This window comes from Rhipicephalus sanguineus, chromosome 3 (assembly GCF_013339695.2).
Source record: "Rhipicephalus sanguineus isolate Rsan-2018 chromosome 3, BIME_Rsan_1.4, whole genome shotgun sequence".
Taxonomy (NCBI): domain Eukaryota; kingdom Metazoa; phylum Arthropoda; class Arachnida; order Ixodida; family Ixodidae; genus Rhipicephalus; species Rhipicephalus sanguineus.
Window position 1 is genome coordinate 187,703,222 of NC_051178.1, and position 14,383 is coordinate 187,717,604.

The 14,383-nt window shown below is 42.4% G+C and overlaps 1 protein-coding gene across 11 annotated transcripts in view; it reads left to right on the forward strand.

Annotated features, from left to right (window-relative positions):
- The first annotated feature begins 536 nt into the window (after positions 1 to 536).
- Positions 537 to 14,383, forward strand: part of LOC119387859 (sodium/hydrogen exchanger 7) — a 66,387-nt gene continuing 52,540 nt past the window's right edge. For all 11 annotated transcript variants that reach the window (XR_007415469.1, XR_007415470.1, XR_007415471.1 and 8 more), the window contains exons 1-8: positions 537 to 1,030; positions 6,387 to 6,616; positions 9,669 to 9,746; positions 10,089 to 10,165; positions 10,447 to 10,544; positions 10,981 to 11,086; positions 11,637 to 11,783; positions 12,260 to 12,360. Coding sequence is in view for 8 of the 11 variants with exons in the window: in XM_049413714.1 (XP_049269671.1) it covers positions 784 to 1,030; positions 6,387 to 6,616; positions 9,669 to 9,746; positions 10,089 to 10,165; positions 10,447 to 10,544; positions 10,981 to 11,086; positions 11,637 to 11,783; positions 12,260 to 12,360 (1,084 nt within the window). In the remaining 3 variants the exon portion in view is untranslated. The remainder of the gene's footprint in view (positions 1,031 to 6,386; positions 6,617 to 9,668; positions 9,747 to 10,088; positions 10,166 to 10,446; positions 10,545 to 10,980; positions 11,087 to 11,636; positions 11,784 to 12,259; positions 12,361 to 14,383) is intronic.

Here is a 14,383-nt window from a genome sequence, read left to right on the forward strand (position 1 = left end):
GCTTTACGAAATTTCAATTCCTTTTAACCGCCGGCACCGACAGAGAGCACACGAAGGTCTCTCCTCCGAAGTTCAGCTTACGCACAATCTATAAACGATAACGATAGGTTGTTTTCAGTGACACCGAAACCAGAATCATGATCGCACTGATGAGAAGCCGCGCAACTTCTCCCGACGTAGCAGAAGACACTCCAGCGCAACGACTCCGTTCAACGGGTCGCTCGAAACAATTATTGTTCTGTTGGTGTTCCACTCACCTTATACAAAATCGACGAGTTTGGCCACCTCAAGAACGCTCTGAAGAGACTTCAACGCCTAAACAAACAGCAGTTGTTGCTTCCCATGCAATCGACTACAAATTTGGGCATGGGCCATATTAGTACTCCGCAGCAAATTTATAAAAATTTATTTAAAAGTAAAAACAAAGTTATGGTCGGCAATAAATTACGAATACGTTTTTGTGTTTTACTGCATCTTTATTTTTATATTACTTGAAAAAAAAATAACGTATACTTTTTGTGCGGAGCTGTACACATATGATTGCGATTCGGCCATGGGCGGTTGCGTGGGGAAGTATTCCATTCGTCATTGATCTGTTTGTACCGCGTCGGTGCGGCGACAAGAATGCGGTCGGTGCTTTGCCACTGGGAAACGAAGAACGTCGCGGAACATCGGAGTGTGCAAGTGCGCGGCTGAAAATCAACGGAGCCGCTGTAGGTTCTGTGGCCACGTCAAAATTTCTGTCAACGGGCAAAGTACGACGCCGCAAAGTAAAACACAAACATGGCCGTCAGAGAAGAGAAAATATGCACGCTGGCCGCCGCATTTCTGGCGTTTTTGGTTGCCGTTTGTCGAGCCAGCGCTCCGATGGACATCAAAATGGACGAGAAGGCCCACAGCATTCACAGGGTGGATACGGTAAACATCCTGGTCTACACTTTCCTGCTCATCCTCACCGTGTGCATCATTTGGTTTTTCAAGCGACGCCGTGCCCGGTTTCTCCACGAAACTGGACTAGCGATCATATTCGGTGAGTCTATGTGTCCATTCACTAGTTTGTCGCCTCGCTTGTTAACCGAATTACCGCGGCAGAGTGAAATCGTAACACTGCGTAAGCCGGCTACGTTAGTGACCGATCGCAATCTACGAATTCGGTCGATCGGAATTGTCTGGGTTGCGCCATATACCTGTTGGCATAAAGATTGCCCAGCCACCTTGATTTCCCGCCGTCTGTTTTACTAACTATTTAGTGAGCAGCCATTTCTTACGGTTAGTGCCCGTGTCGCATCTGGATCTGGCCGCTTTTCAAGATAACCGAGCACGCGTCGCATCTGTGCCAGTTCAGACAAGCTGCATCGCGAAGCGCACGACATTTGATCTTTTCGATATTTTAAAGCAGTCATTTCACTTGGAATCTCTCCACCTCGAAATCTCAGGCCGCTGCGGTGTGAGCACGCCCCTCCTTCCCCCTCGTTCTCTTTCACCTCCTCCCTCCGCGCTCGTCTGTTCAGTTTTGTCGCGGTGTTATTTGTTGCGGCCTGTTGCGGCAATTCTGCGTTCAGCAAACCGGGATCGTCAACCTCTGTAATATGGTGGCTGCTCGATTGCAGCAGGCTGTAAAACTTGGAAGCCAAATAAAACACCGGCGCGCCTTTCCGGCCTTGCAACCATTGGTTTCGTTGATCACCTTGCGGCTTCGACGCTGCGTCGGCAGCTGTCGGCTTTCAGCGCCGTCTCCTTGACTTGTAAGCTCCGAAAGGCTTGAACCGGCATGTGGCAGCCTGTCACTCTGCAGCGGCTCTCGTTGCTTCGAACTCCTAGGAGTCAAAACCACTGGCCGCGATCGCACCTCTCCACATCCCTTCTAATGCTAGGTGCGGCATAGGGGAAGTGGTTCAGGATGTATGCGAGGTGTATATGCAAATTCTTACGCAGCCCTCGACAGCGCGTACGCATACAGCTACTCTCGCGACGTCGCTTGAGTCTGGGCTTATGCATCGATCGCAGAGTTGTATGTTATGTCTACATTAGAAATGTGCATAGGAAAGTGTGCTTTCCTGCGCCGTTTCTAGGAGTGTGCGTTTGTTTGCTCTAAAAGCGTCGAAGTTCATTTTGCTTGTTGATGTGGTTGTTGAAAGCTCATCGAACCAAACAATTGCAAAAGAGTGCCATAAATTCCTTGGTCACATGTTAGCGTACATTCTTTTGCTTTTGTGACTTTTGGCAAAATACTTTGACGAATGAAGAGAGGATGCAATGTGTTGCTTTGCTTAATGTCAAGACGCCTTTTGAGTTTGCTCTGGCAAACACAAGTGGTAGTGTGTACGGACCAATGTTATGAAGACCACCTCTGTAAGGTACTACTCTCAAATTTCCAAAACAATACCGCACTTTGTAAAAGCATGCTTCACCATATTTCCAAATATGTGCCACTGGCCATCAGCATGTTAAACAATTGCCTTTGTTGGTTCTGAAGCAATTGGACTATAGACCACATGTGGATCAGACACTTGTTGGCTATAAGGATTCACGGATCATGATTGATGCCAGTGTTTTGGCAAAATGGTTTTTCAAAATGAAATAAATGATTTTGCATTATTTTTTAATGTCCACTTATCTTAAACAAACGTAGGTAATATAATGAATAGGCCTTGTGTGCTTACAGTAAACTGTTGCAAGCAGGCTCAGTATTAGGTCATAGGTGTTCGTAGATGGGCACCTGGGTGAGTCTTGCTGCACGAAAATGTCTGGCTGTGTTTCGTTGTTCTAGGTGCTGGGTTGTTGAAACGATCTTAAGAAAGCTCTTATGAAGAGGTGCAGTATGTTTTAGACAAAAACATGAAAATACCAAAGACACATGTGGATTTTGATCTCCTGTTGTTTAATGAGCACTGAAATTGTAGTACACAATCGTCTCTGCATTGTGCACCCCATTAGAATGTGGTCACTGCAGCCAAAAATTACTTGCTGTGCTTGGAATATTTTTTCTGGTACTTATAAAAAGGCCTTATGTTTTCCATGAAACTCATTAAGTATTCTTGCAGAGGAACCTTGATATGGATCAGAACTCTGAAGATGACATGTTCATGAAGATATTGTGTAGTACTTGTGGCACTGGATAAATGAGGCTTCAGCACTGGCACTGCCCGATACGGCAGGCTTTGTTTAATCCATGATTAAATGTTGTGTAGCATGAAATCAGACTAAGGATGGAAAGGAACGAAGGAGAAAATGGCGTTGTTCTTTCTTCTACTCTTGTGCTGTGCAATTCACATAATACCAAGTAGTCGGGTCCTGCACCTTGTTTTGGCTAATCAAATGACTTTTTATTTGGCAAAACTGATGAATAGGTGGATCGTAACATTTACCAAAACGAAACATATATACAGCTCCTCATAGCTTGCCCATTTATTTCTCTAGAATTTGATGTCACTTTCGTCGCATTCACTGTGGTGTAAAGAATGGTGAACATTACAATCTGGAATACTACTTTTTAAAATATGTCTGATTGTGGCAGCTGTGCTGAACGCTTAGTAACTCTGAAAAACATTTTATTACTAGAGAGAGCTGGATAAACGGGTTGTGTGCAGCTGTTTAATCTTTTGCGTGAATGTTTCCACAATGTCGTGCAGCTTTGGAATGTGTGGCTTGTTTTGCCTTTCCTTCGGCCTTGCTTGTAAAACTTTCCATTTAGTGACTGGACAAATTTATCTGTTTACCTGGAGTTGTGCGGCCCCCAAATATACGGAACAGCAACATTTTACACCAGTGTGCTCTGAATATTGTTGTTAGTACAATCCACTGTTTTGCATCAGCCCAGAGATTTAACCATGCAAGCACTGTCAGCTGCACACAAATTTCAGTGTTGAATGTTAGAAAAGGATTTTTCATGTTCTGTGGCTTGCAGTAGAAGAAAGACAACAGTCATGCATCAGTGAGAAGTAGAATTAGGAATGTCACTGGATCCAAAGCTTCAAGGACGCTTATCTTCATTGAGGCAGCGGCTGCTTTTGTTATCAGTGTTTTTACATACACCTAGCCAACGCTTCTCTGCCTTCACTTGGGTAGCAGCAGGAGGAGAGAGAGAGCAAAGCATCTTCACTAATCTGTGAATGGAGAAAACAGGAGGCACCATTTTGTAGGGTCTTTAAGATAACTCTAGTAATGTCTCCAGAATAAGCTGGTACATGGAGATTAGTAATTGAAGTGTGAGTCTTCAAATAAAATAATAAAAAAAAATTCACATAATAAAAGTGAAACAAGGAGGGATAAAGGGAGGGAGGTATGGTGTTGTGTTAGTAAGAGGAAGCAGGGGAGGTTGGGTGTACTGGAGTTGGGTTTGTTCAAAAAGTGAAAATAAAGCCTTGAAAGGGCAAAAACATCTGTGCTAGTAGGTCAGATTTGACACTTTTAATTTTGTCACAACAAACAAAATTTCTGTTGTATTGGTAAACAAGGCAAAATCTGATGGATGTACAGTCAGCAGCAAATTTTCGGAGGTCATGACATCAACAAAGAGTTCGTGTTTCTTGTAGCACAACAATGCACTGTCGAACCGTCTCATTGCATTGCAGTAGTTGAACATGACACGTCTAGGCTGCAATAGAACAATCTATTTCTGTGGTTTCTTTCGTTTCCAGACTTTTGCTCAAGGCTGTACCCCTAAGGAAAAAAGATGAAAATTCTCCCTACAAATCTGCAGTAGACCTTTTTCGTAATTGTTAGGCTAGCTATATCATGTAGGGTCTAGAAATGATCCGTGCTCGTGGAATACACAAACACAGTCACGCCATCGAGCAAACGAACACGTGTACATTTATTAACTGCTTTTACATGACTCCAAGTTCGCCAGCTGAATCTTATAAATAACTAATAACATGAGAGATAATCTAATATAATACCAATACACCACACAAACAACGTAACATGTACAATGTTCAACTCACCGCATGAGCACGTGGGACCGAGCTGTGTAATTTCCCCCATGGACCTCGTGCGAGAGACGTCTGTCCATAAACGCTGAGAAACCCCAAAAGAGAGAAAGAGCTCTTCCTCATGCGCCCACGTAACCTCGCTCCCTCTCAGGCGGTGCCACTGTCACCACCGTGCGACCACAGTGCCATCTCTCGCTCGGTGGTGAACCTAACTACGCTAACTACGACGCGTGGGCACCGTGAGGCAAAAACGATTTTACAGGGGTGATAGCACCCTCATATTCACGACCAGCTTGGTGAGCTAAGGGCGACACAGTCACTGTTGCAATCTGCACATACAAGTACAGTTTGGTAATCTTATAGGCGATACAGAAAGTGTAGGCATGGCCCTCATCATAAAACCACGCAGAGAACACAAGCCCCACCATGTGTAGTTAGCATTCTTTCTTCATTTGAATCTCGAACAGCGATGGTATTAGCTAGGCAAATAAGTACTGCGGGAAAGTGCACTTGCAAACTTGAAATAGGGCCTATTGAAGCTGTGTCCAACTCTTTAGCCAATTAAAATGTGAATGCTACAGGGCGTACATGCCAGTAGACTCTCAGCACTTCAGATTATACAGATGTGACACAATATGAGAAAGAACTTTCATAATATTATTGCTTTTGCCACTGTTCTGCAGCTTCTTGGTTTCGTTCACTTTGTATTAAATGTCTAGCTTAAACATTGGTGCATATTCTTGTCATGCAGGTAACTAACACAATACAGTAGGTCACAGCTATACTACATTTTGTTTCTTTTGCTTGTCAGTATGCTGGCTTAGTATGATTGGGTAAAAATTAAGAAACGGCTTGCAGTTGGCTCTTTGTCAAAACATTGTCGAATCGGCACTTTACCATGCCCCCTTTTTCACAAAATATTAGAAGGCACGTGAGATGATGTGATGAAATAAGGAAGCAATTATGTCAGTTTTATCAGCATTGTGGGGCTTTTTTCTTACATTTGCATGGTGGTTGTCAGTCTTGCTTCCAAGCTACCATCCATAATGACGTCTCAGTCTCCTCTCTTTGGTATTTCAATGTTTTTCTGTTGCAGCATCTAAAAGCAGCAACCTCTAGTTTCTCACGGGGTCATTACAATAAGCTTAGCCTGACACTATCTTCACCTTCACTTTATAGGACGTGGAAAAACAACCCTACGTGCTTTCGGAGTTTCTCATGCGGAAGTTACGAAACAATGCCTTTATTGCTCCACATTTTTGTTTGACCACTTTGGGACTTCATGTATCGGTACATAAACACTGCCATGCATGTTCTAAAATTCAGCTGCTGGCAGAATGTGTTTAATTCAAGTGTGCTGTTGAATCATGACCGTTCTACATTTTCTTCACTGTCATACAGTCTACCATCCCTTTCCTTCTGACAAGATTTGTCTTGTCTTTCCGATTGCAGGACTCATAGTCGGAGCAATAGTGCGGTATGCAAGTGAGGAGACTGAAATGTCACATGTGCGCGTGGTGCCCATTCAGGGCAGCAACTACAGCGATGCCGTCCCACCAGACAATGTGTTTGTGATGTTGGAGGTTGCCAAGAGCGAAATTGGGCACAAAGAGAACAAGACCTATGCATACACCTTCCAAGGCGAGGTCACCGATGTGGAAAGCAAGAAACTGAACCAGAAGGTAAGTCATCTGTGTGTGTCCAAGCCAGGTATGCACGGAAATAGATACTATAGTGCATCTATGTTTATAGCTTTAAATGAAAAATGCCAAACAGAAACCCTCATTTAGTTTGTCCTTTCACTTATCCAGTTTAGTGTATCCTGTCACATCGAGGTGTAGTTAACCTCTTCTAGCCTGTTGCCGTGATGTCACTGCTTTGCCAGCTTTAGGCATCCTGTAGTGTGCCTTTCATGCTCAGTCCGCTCATGACTGCTATAATAGCAAAAAAAAAAGGGCAGGAAGAGGAAGATGGAAGCTTGCGATGAAAAATTCGTAAACAGGGTGTGTGTGTGTGTGCTGGATCCAGTACACACACCCCTATTTACTAATTTTTTATAATAAATTAGCATGTTGCCTGCCAGTTGCTGGTGACATTAGTGTGATTCTATATCCAGAAAGAAGGCATGAGTGGGACAAAAAGTGAAGTGGGACAAAAGTGATAGCATGTCTAGCTGCCAAGCACTGATGTATCGGTGCATAAGTGCACCAAAAGAACCAAGCTGTACACATGAAATTTTCATGGGAAATGAACAGTGCAGAAAACTGGCAAGGCTGGAGTCTGTTCAGCAGGACATGTTGCTGGCATCACGTTCACAACACCACGCCAGCAGTCTTTAAGATATCGTAACACGGCCCACAAAAGGCACACAATGAAAGACCATAATGATCTAAAGTGCATAGCTTTTTTGAAGTAGCAGTAGCTTTCTTCTTTTTTTTACAGCGAAAGCTGTTATGAGATCATTTCACCGGCCGTTTTTGGCGCTGTAGTTGTCCGCCGCCGCCGCCGGTGTCCGTAACCAGTATCGCTCGAAATAAGAAAAAAAAACGAAATAAGAAAAAAATTCCAGGATGGAACGAGGTTCGAACCTGGGCCCTCTGCGTGGGAGCCCAGTATTCAACCTCTGAGCCATGCTGGTGCTTGAAAGTGCTTTGCAAAATGGTCCTATACAGGCTTCATGTCGGGAAGGAACCACATTTGCATATGCAATATAGCGTGGTAGAAGAGTAAAATAAGCACCAAGCGTCGCTCAATGCCAATTCTGTAACCAGGCGTCACACAATGTGAACTGCGCAACGAGTAGGTTGTTGAATGCTTGCTACCCATTACAAGGGGCTCTGCCATAATTCTTCGTCGTCATCAGGCACAGCATCAACAAAGTGCGCATAATGCGTTACATGCGTTTAGCAGGTACCACGGCTCTCCGTAGAATGACGAAAAATGGCACATTGCCTGCTGCCCTACTTCTAAAAAATTACAATGATTTATAGCGTAGTGGGTTCCTCGCAAGTGCATTTGTATTGGTTGCCAAGGAAGCCTATAAGCGCATGATCCATTTCCTCGGGGTCTCAGTAAAATTACAATGATTTAAAGCGTAGTGGGTTCTTTGGAAGTGCACTTGTATTGGTTGCCAAGGAAGCCCATAAGCGCATGATCCATTTCCTCGGGGTCTCAGTAACGTTCTTCCCCCCCCCCCCCGTCTCTCTCCCACGTCAACGTATGTTATACAGCATGACGGGAGAGGGAAATAGCGACCGGGTGTCACCCAATGCAAATTACATAACTGGTGGGCCGTTTAAGGCTTCCAACCCATTACAAAGGGCTGAGCCATAATTCTTCATCGTCATCAGTCGTCGCGTCAACAAAGTGCACATAATGTCTTACAGACGTGTAGCTGGTGCCTCGCGTCTCCGCAGAATGACGAATAATGGCTTAGTAAGGGCTTCTCAATTTCACAAAAATTGTGATTTATGGCGTAGTGGGTACCTTTCTAGTGTACTTGTATTGTAGCCCGAGAGAGCTTACAACGGGATCTAGAAACGCCGCTTTTCTAGCTTTCGCTGTGACTGTGCTGCGATTTCAGCGCAGACCTGGCGTTTTTTTTTCTTTACCCTCAAGCTCATAAATTTCTCCTAGAGACAGGAAATGCTGTGATTTTGTACTTTTCTTACAATACATACAGCTGCTTCCGTATTCATTTGAAATATTTTTGTATAAATAATTTAGGTCATAAAAACGTTCAGCTGGCATTAGCTATATCTTCTGTGTAGACTTTATGAGCTTCTGCCCCTGTCATCTATTATGTGCACACCTCTCGTGACATCCCTACTAAACAATATAATTGTTTAGTAGGGATGATGCTAGCAAATCAGCATGAATAGTGAAAAAAAAAAAGTGGATAGGAAAAATAAGAGTCCAGATTTTCTTCTCGAGTTGGAAGTTCCTGCTCTTTCACTGTTTCTGTTTCTCATATTCCTAAATTGTTACTATGTTGTGGATTCTCTTTGAAAGATGTGCTCCGATATGTGTTAACTGAAGTATCTACTCGCTTTGATTCACATTTTGACTACATATTTTCATCAAGTAATGCTAAGCACAGGATTTCTGCTAAGGATGTTACTTCGCTGCTCCTTTTCAGTACTACAATTAAGACTTGTGCTCCGATGTGATAAGTACAAAGTTAATAAAATATTGCTCATTTGTCAACACTACGCCATAAATTATCCTGTGTGTTGTATGCACTTGTTCAAATAAACCAGCAATAACACACTGTAAAAAACTTTTATTTCTATGACTACCCAATGTGATAGCCAGTCTACTGCGTTGTTGTGCAGCTGAACTTGAGAGGGCAGGTTTGTTCGCAGCTGTGGCAGCTTCTTTTCGATGGAGATTGAATTTGAAAATGCTCATGTGTTTAGATTTAGGTACACATTAAAAAATCGGATGATCAAAATTCTGAATTTCCTCACTACATTATGCCTGATAACCAGATAGTGGTTCCCGCAAATAAAACATTTTAAACTCCTGCGACTCAGGTGACATCAAAATCCCAACAGTTTGGTTCTGCTTATCTTGTACAACGACGCAGCGTTGTGGCAATTTTGTATTTTGCCAGTTTTGTGGTGTGTAGTTCAAAGATTCGTGATTTATGCTTAACAGTGCTGTGGTATGTGTGTGACTGTGGCATTAGCCTTACATTTTGTTTGTACCACGATGCTTGCTGTCTTATTACAGGCAACCTTTGATCCAGAGATATTTTTCAACATTATCCTTCCACCCATTATATTTAATGCTGGGTACAGCTTGAAGAGGGTAAGTTCCGCTGTTATCAACATTGTTTGGACCACCGAGTTGTTGTGATTTTACTTTTTAAAGAAGTATTATATTTATAATCTTTAATTAAAGTTTGAAGTTATGTACATGATTCAAAATGTTTCCTGAATTGTTATTCATACTATGATGACCACGTGTACATGTAATTCAGTATACCCTGGTAATATTCAGGCAATTTCAGGCAGTTAATTTTCAATTGTGATGTAAGTCATAGTTATCCTAACATTACGAGTCTTTTTATTCCTAAGATTTATCTCCAAGCTTTGCTGGTATCACAGTGTAATGAAAAATATATGCATTTTTCTTCCTCCCTTCCTTCAGAAATTCTTCTTCAGGAACTTAGGCACAATAATGACCTATGCCTTTGTTGGAACAACAATATCCTGCTTTGTTGTTGGGTGAGTGGCTGTTGCGTTTGTTTTCTTTTCTTCCTGGCTGCTTTTAAATTATGCAACTTTACAGCGAGAAAACAGTACAGAGATTGGAAGAATTACAAGTGGGATCCTTGCTCGTTGTTTACATTCCGTGCTGTCTATTGCAGTGCTGAAATGCTATTAATGAAGCTTTGTCTTCTTTTTCCGACAGCTTTTCCTTGTTCTGTTGCATGCAATGAGTGTGCTTGGCAACATTTAGTTATCATGCTATTGCTTATTCGACGTCTCGTTCTGGTGCTTTTCAGGGTGATCATGTATGCATTCCTAATGTTCATGCCACACTTGGAGTTCACCTTCAACAACTGTCTCTATTTTGGCGCCATCATCTCAGCTACCGACCCTGGTATGTAAGGCGTTTCATGTTGAAGTTTCAGCGTATGTTGGCGATAGTTGAGTTTCCTGAAAAGATTTCACGGTCAGAGCATATAACATCGTGTTCTAGACTGGAGCTGTATACGGCTTCTGTAGGAGTTGCAGTCTTGCTCTTTCATTTTGTTCTACCTGTGAAACTGTGGAGTCTTCCAAAATATTACCCAACTTGTGACAGCCAGTGGCTTAACGGGTGCACTTGATTTTTTCAGTAACATTGGTCTCTGAAGGACAACGAACTTGTATAAGATCGTGAAAGCGTGGTCTGTAATAAGTGCATGTCAAGGAGCTTTATTTCAGCTAGGTGCAATAATTTTTGTTCAGTATGTTTTGCTGTAATAAAAAATATGTTCTTTTTTTTTTTCCTCTGTTGATAAGGCACTTATGTTTTGTGGTTTCTCTCCCCACAGTGACAGTATTGGCCATTTTCCATGACCTTCATGTTGACGTGAACCTTTATGCTCTTGTTTTTGGCGAGAGCATTCTAAATGATGCTGTGGCCATTGGCTTAGTTTCGTAAGTCAGTTCTTTCCTTTTTTTTTTTGCTCTGAACATATCTATTTCATATGTATACTTCCATCTACAATCACTACATACTGTATCTTGTAGCTCATTTGAAAATGCTCTAAGTAATAAGCGGAAAAGGGGTACTTTAGAAACATTGTAAGGGCTACTAGTAACTTAACACATTAATGATGCAGGGTTATAGAATTGCTAAAAAAATTGGCACAGCTTGAACTAAGTTGCACAAAGCTAGGTCACAGCAGAGCTGATGGGAACATTTTAGCTTTTCTTGTTAACCGTCTGTACAGAATGCTTAGGCGGTCATTGAGTGAGTGCTGTTGATGATGATGATAATTTTCTATCTACGACACATGGCAAACCTCAACCATAACAGCTCTACTGTAATAGCATGTCAACATCTGAACAGCTTATTCTAGTGCTATATTTCAATTTTTTTTGCATGCTACAGACTGATTTAATGTTCTTGAGCATATGTATTGAGAGATTTAGCATGTTGCTGTTGCACTCTAACACTTGTATATGCTTTGTGGCTTGCTTCCAGGGCAATTTCTAGCTATGAAGAGAACAATAACGAAGGAAAGGAGTTTGAAGTAGCCGCAGCATTTAAAGCATTTGGAAATTTCGTCTACATTTTCCTTTGCTCATTCATGATTGGCTCCGTGACTGGATGCGTCACAGCACTCATATCCTTTTCTTGGCTTCGTTTTTGTTAAAAAATGGATACACACTGGGTGAACACTAAGCCGTTTCAATTTGGAATTTCATTGTATGTTCTGAAATTGCGGTAGCACATGCAAGATAGTTTGCTCTTATACATAATGTTTGCTTAGCATATGGGCATCATTGTATAAGTGATAAAACTGTCATTGACACATAGTATTCACATCATTATAACATGCACATAGTTCTTCATGGATTTAATAAAAAGCCTGTGAAATTTTGTAAAGGCACTATCTGCTAAGTGGCTGATGCATCATAATGGCACACCATTCACTTGCTCCTTAGGAAGTGTGTAGTCACATTGTCCACATTCTTGGAAGAATGTAGGCATTCCTTGTTGGGAATGGACTTCCCTGCATTGTAAACTAGGGTGAGGCACCAGCGAAAGCATGTAGGTGAGTCTTCTTCCCAATCCTGTGATTCCTTGACTGCTTCTCACATCACCAAGTTCACAAAGCTGTGCGACTTCCCACTGTTGGAGAGCTGCCTCTTCGTGCTCATGTCCTACACATCTTTCCTCATTGCTGAAGCACTTGACCTCACAGGTAGGTGCTGTGCTGTTAATTCTGCAGCTTTGGCTTCTGCTCTTGGAATTGCAGTAATAGCCCTCAGTATCACTTAGGCAGTTGACCTGTAGAGTAACTAGGCTGCCACTGTAAGCCACTTGGACAGGACTAGTGCTTTGTCCTGTACCCAGCTCTTTCCATTAAGTTTTTTGATTTAGTAAATATGTAACAGCAAATGTGTCAACACCAACTAGACTAACTCTTTTCTTTAATTGTAGCCCGTTTGCTTAGGCGTTGTGCCATTGAGCTTGAGGTTGTAGGCTGCATCATTCTTGCAGTGCCCGCAATTCGATGAGCGTGAAATGCTAAGATGCTTGTATTAATGAACCGCAGATTGTCAATATTCTCTAGAAACCCTCACTATGCCGTGCTTCAATATCAGATCATGGTTTTAAAATTCAATACCCCAGAATTTAGTGTTCGAAATGTTGAGTAAATCATAATTTGGTTGCCAAGTGACTAAACAAAATAAAAGAAACTGCTTTACTTCTAAAACTAGTGTGGGGTGATTCCACGAGAGATCGAACATGCCTGTCCGGTCGCAATTTTTGTTTTGCCTGGCTTTTTTATATGTTATGTGGGCACATTCAAAGTGCACGGAACTGAAAATTTTATTTCCAAGAAACGCTCCCAGCGCACCCAAAAAATATTTGAAGGTGGCGGCGCATGCCTCCTGTTTTTGCTCACTGCATTGTTTTCGGATTTCACGGCCGAATTTAGCGCGAACTATAAATGATGTGTCGAAAATTTATTTTGCTGGTTTTAATACGCACTACTGTGAATTACATTCATGCTTTTTTTATGCCGTCCTCATTAAGAAGAAAATGTGAAAAAATGGCAAACACGGCCGAAATCAAAAAAGGGTCCTAAGTTTGAGGCGCCTTGGCGCCTTTACTATTTCAAACAGAAACTTGAAAACAGTGTCAACTATAGAAAAGAGCCTTTGCAACATTTATACGGAAGATAATTTTCCTACGGGCAACGCAAAAAAAGAAAAAAATAGTTAAAGAAGCGAGTTTTTTTTTTTAAAGAAGCACGCGAGACAGTTAAAGAAGCACGCGAGACACCGCGAACACATGGTTTAGGTCACTTTGTCAAAACTCTCCTTGCACACAGAATAAAGCATCTGTATGCAGCGAAGGCCAACTTAATCTGTAACTAAATGCCACAATCAGCAGGCGCGCTGTTATGCAGTTGTTTTCTCACTGCCTGCTTGCTTCCCTTCCATTACATGCATTGTACGCTCTAACCATCTTCCCCATTCGACGCACATTGTGCCTAAACAACATTTGTAAAAAAGTTAGCTCAATGATTTCCGAGCCGTTTATTTCACTTCCCGCAATCACGTTTTCGGCGTCGCAGATAACGTCTTCCTGTATCATCTCGACCTTTACCTCAGCGTTTCAGCAGCCAGAAAACGTGCAGTGCGGCAAGATTAAGCCATGAGTGGCCGAAGCTTCCCAATTGATGATGTTTTGTTGCTACTTTACTTAAGTGCTTTCCCACGTCGAGGACAGCAAAGGTCATTGGTGGCACCAGACGGACATTACCCTTAGTTTTGACAATGAGTGCGGCCTACAAATTAAATATTACAGCCCAAAGCGCTTAGACACCCTTAGTCATAAAATGTTAAACCGTAAGCAGTTCTGGAAAGGCATTCATGACAGCTGCGCAGATGTGGGATAATTTGTGCGGCGCCGTTCAGTATAAACGTTTCGGCTTGCTCTAGGTCTAGCTGTTCACTACACGCGATGCGCGCGGCCCATGGCTACGTCCGATTGTTCTGTGCCGATTATTTACGCGTTCACAAAAAGAAGATTGCAGAGGAAAACGTTTTCGTTGCGCAAATTTTTTTTCTTTGCTCTTTTTGTTGTTGCCTACCTCCAGAAGCTACTGTCATAGGCTGAGGATCTTCGCGACACCTGCGAGGTCTGCTTGCATTGCTTTAGGCTCCTCAAGGAAAACCTGTCTACATCTAACCGCGATGAGGTAGACCAGGCAT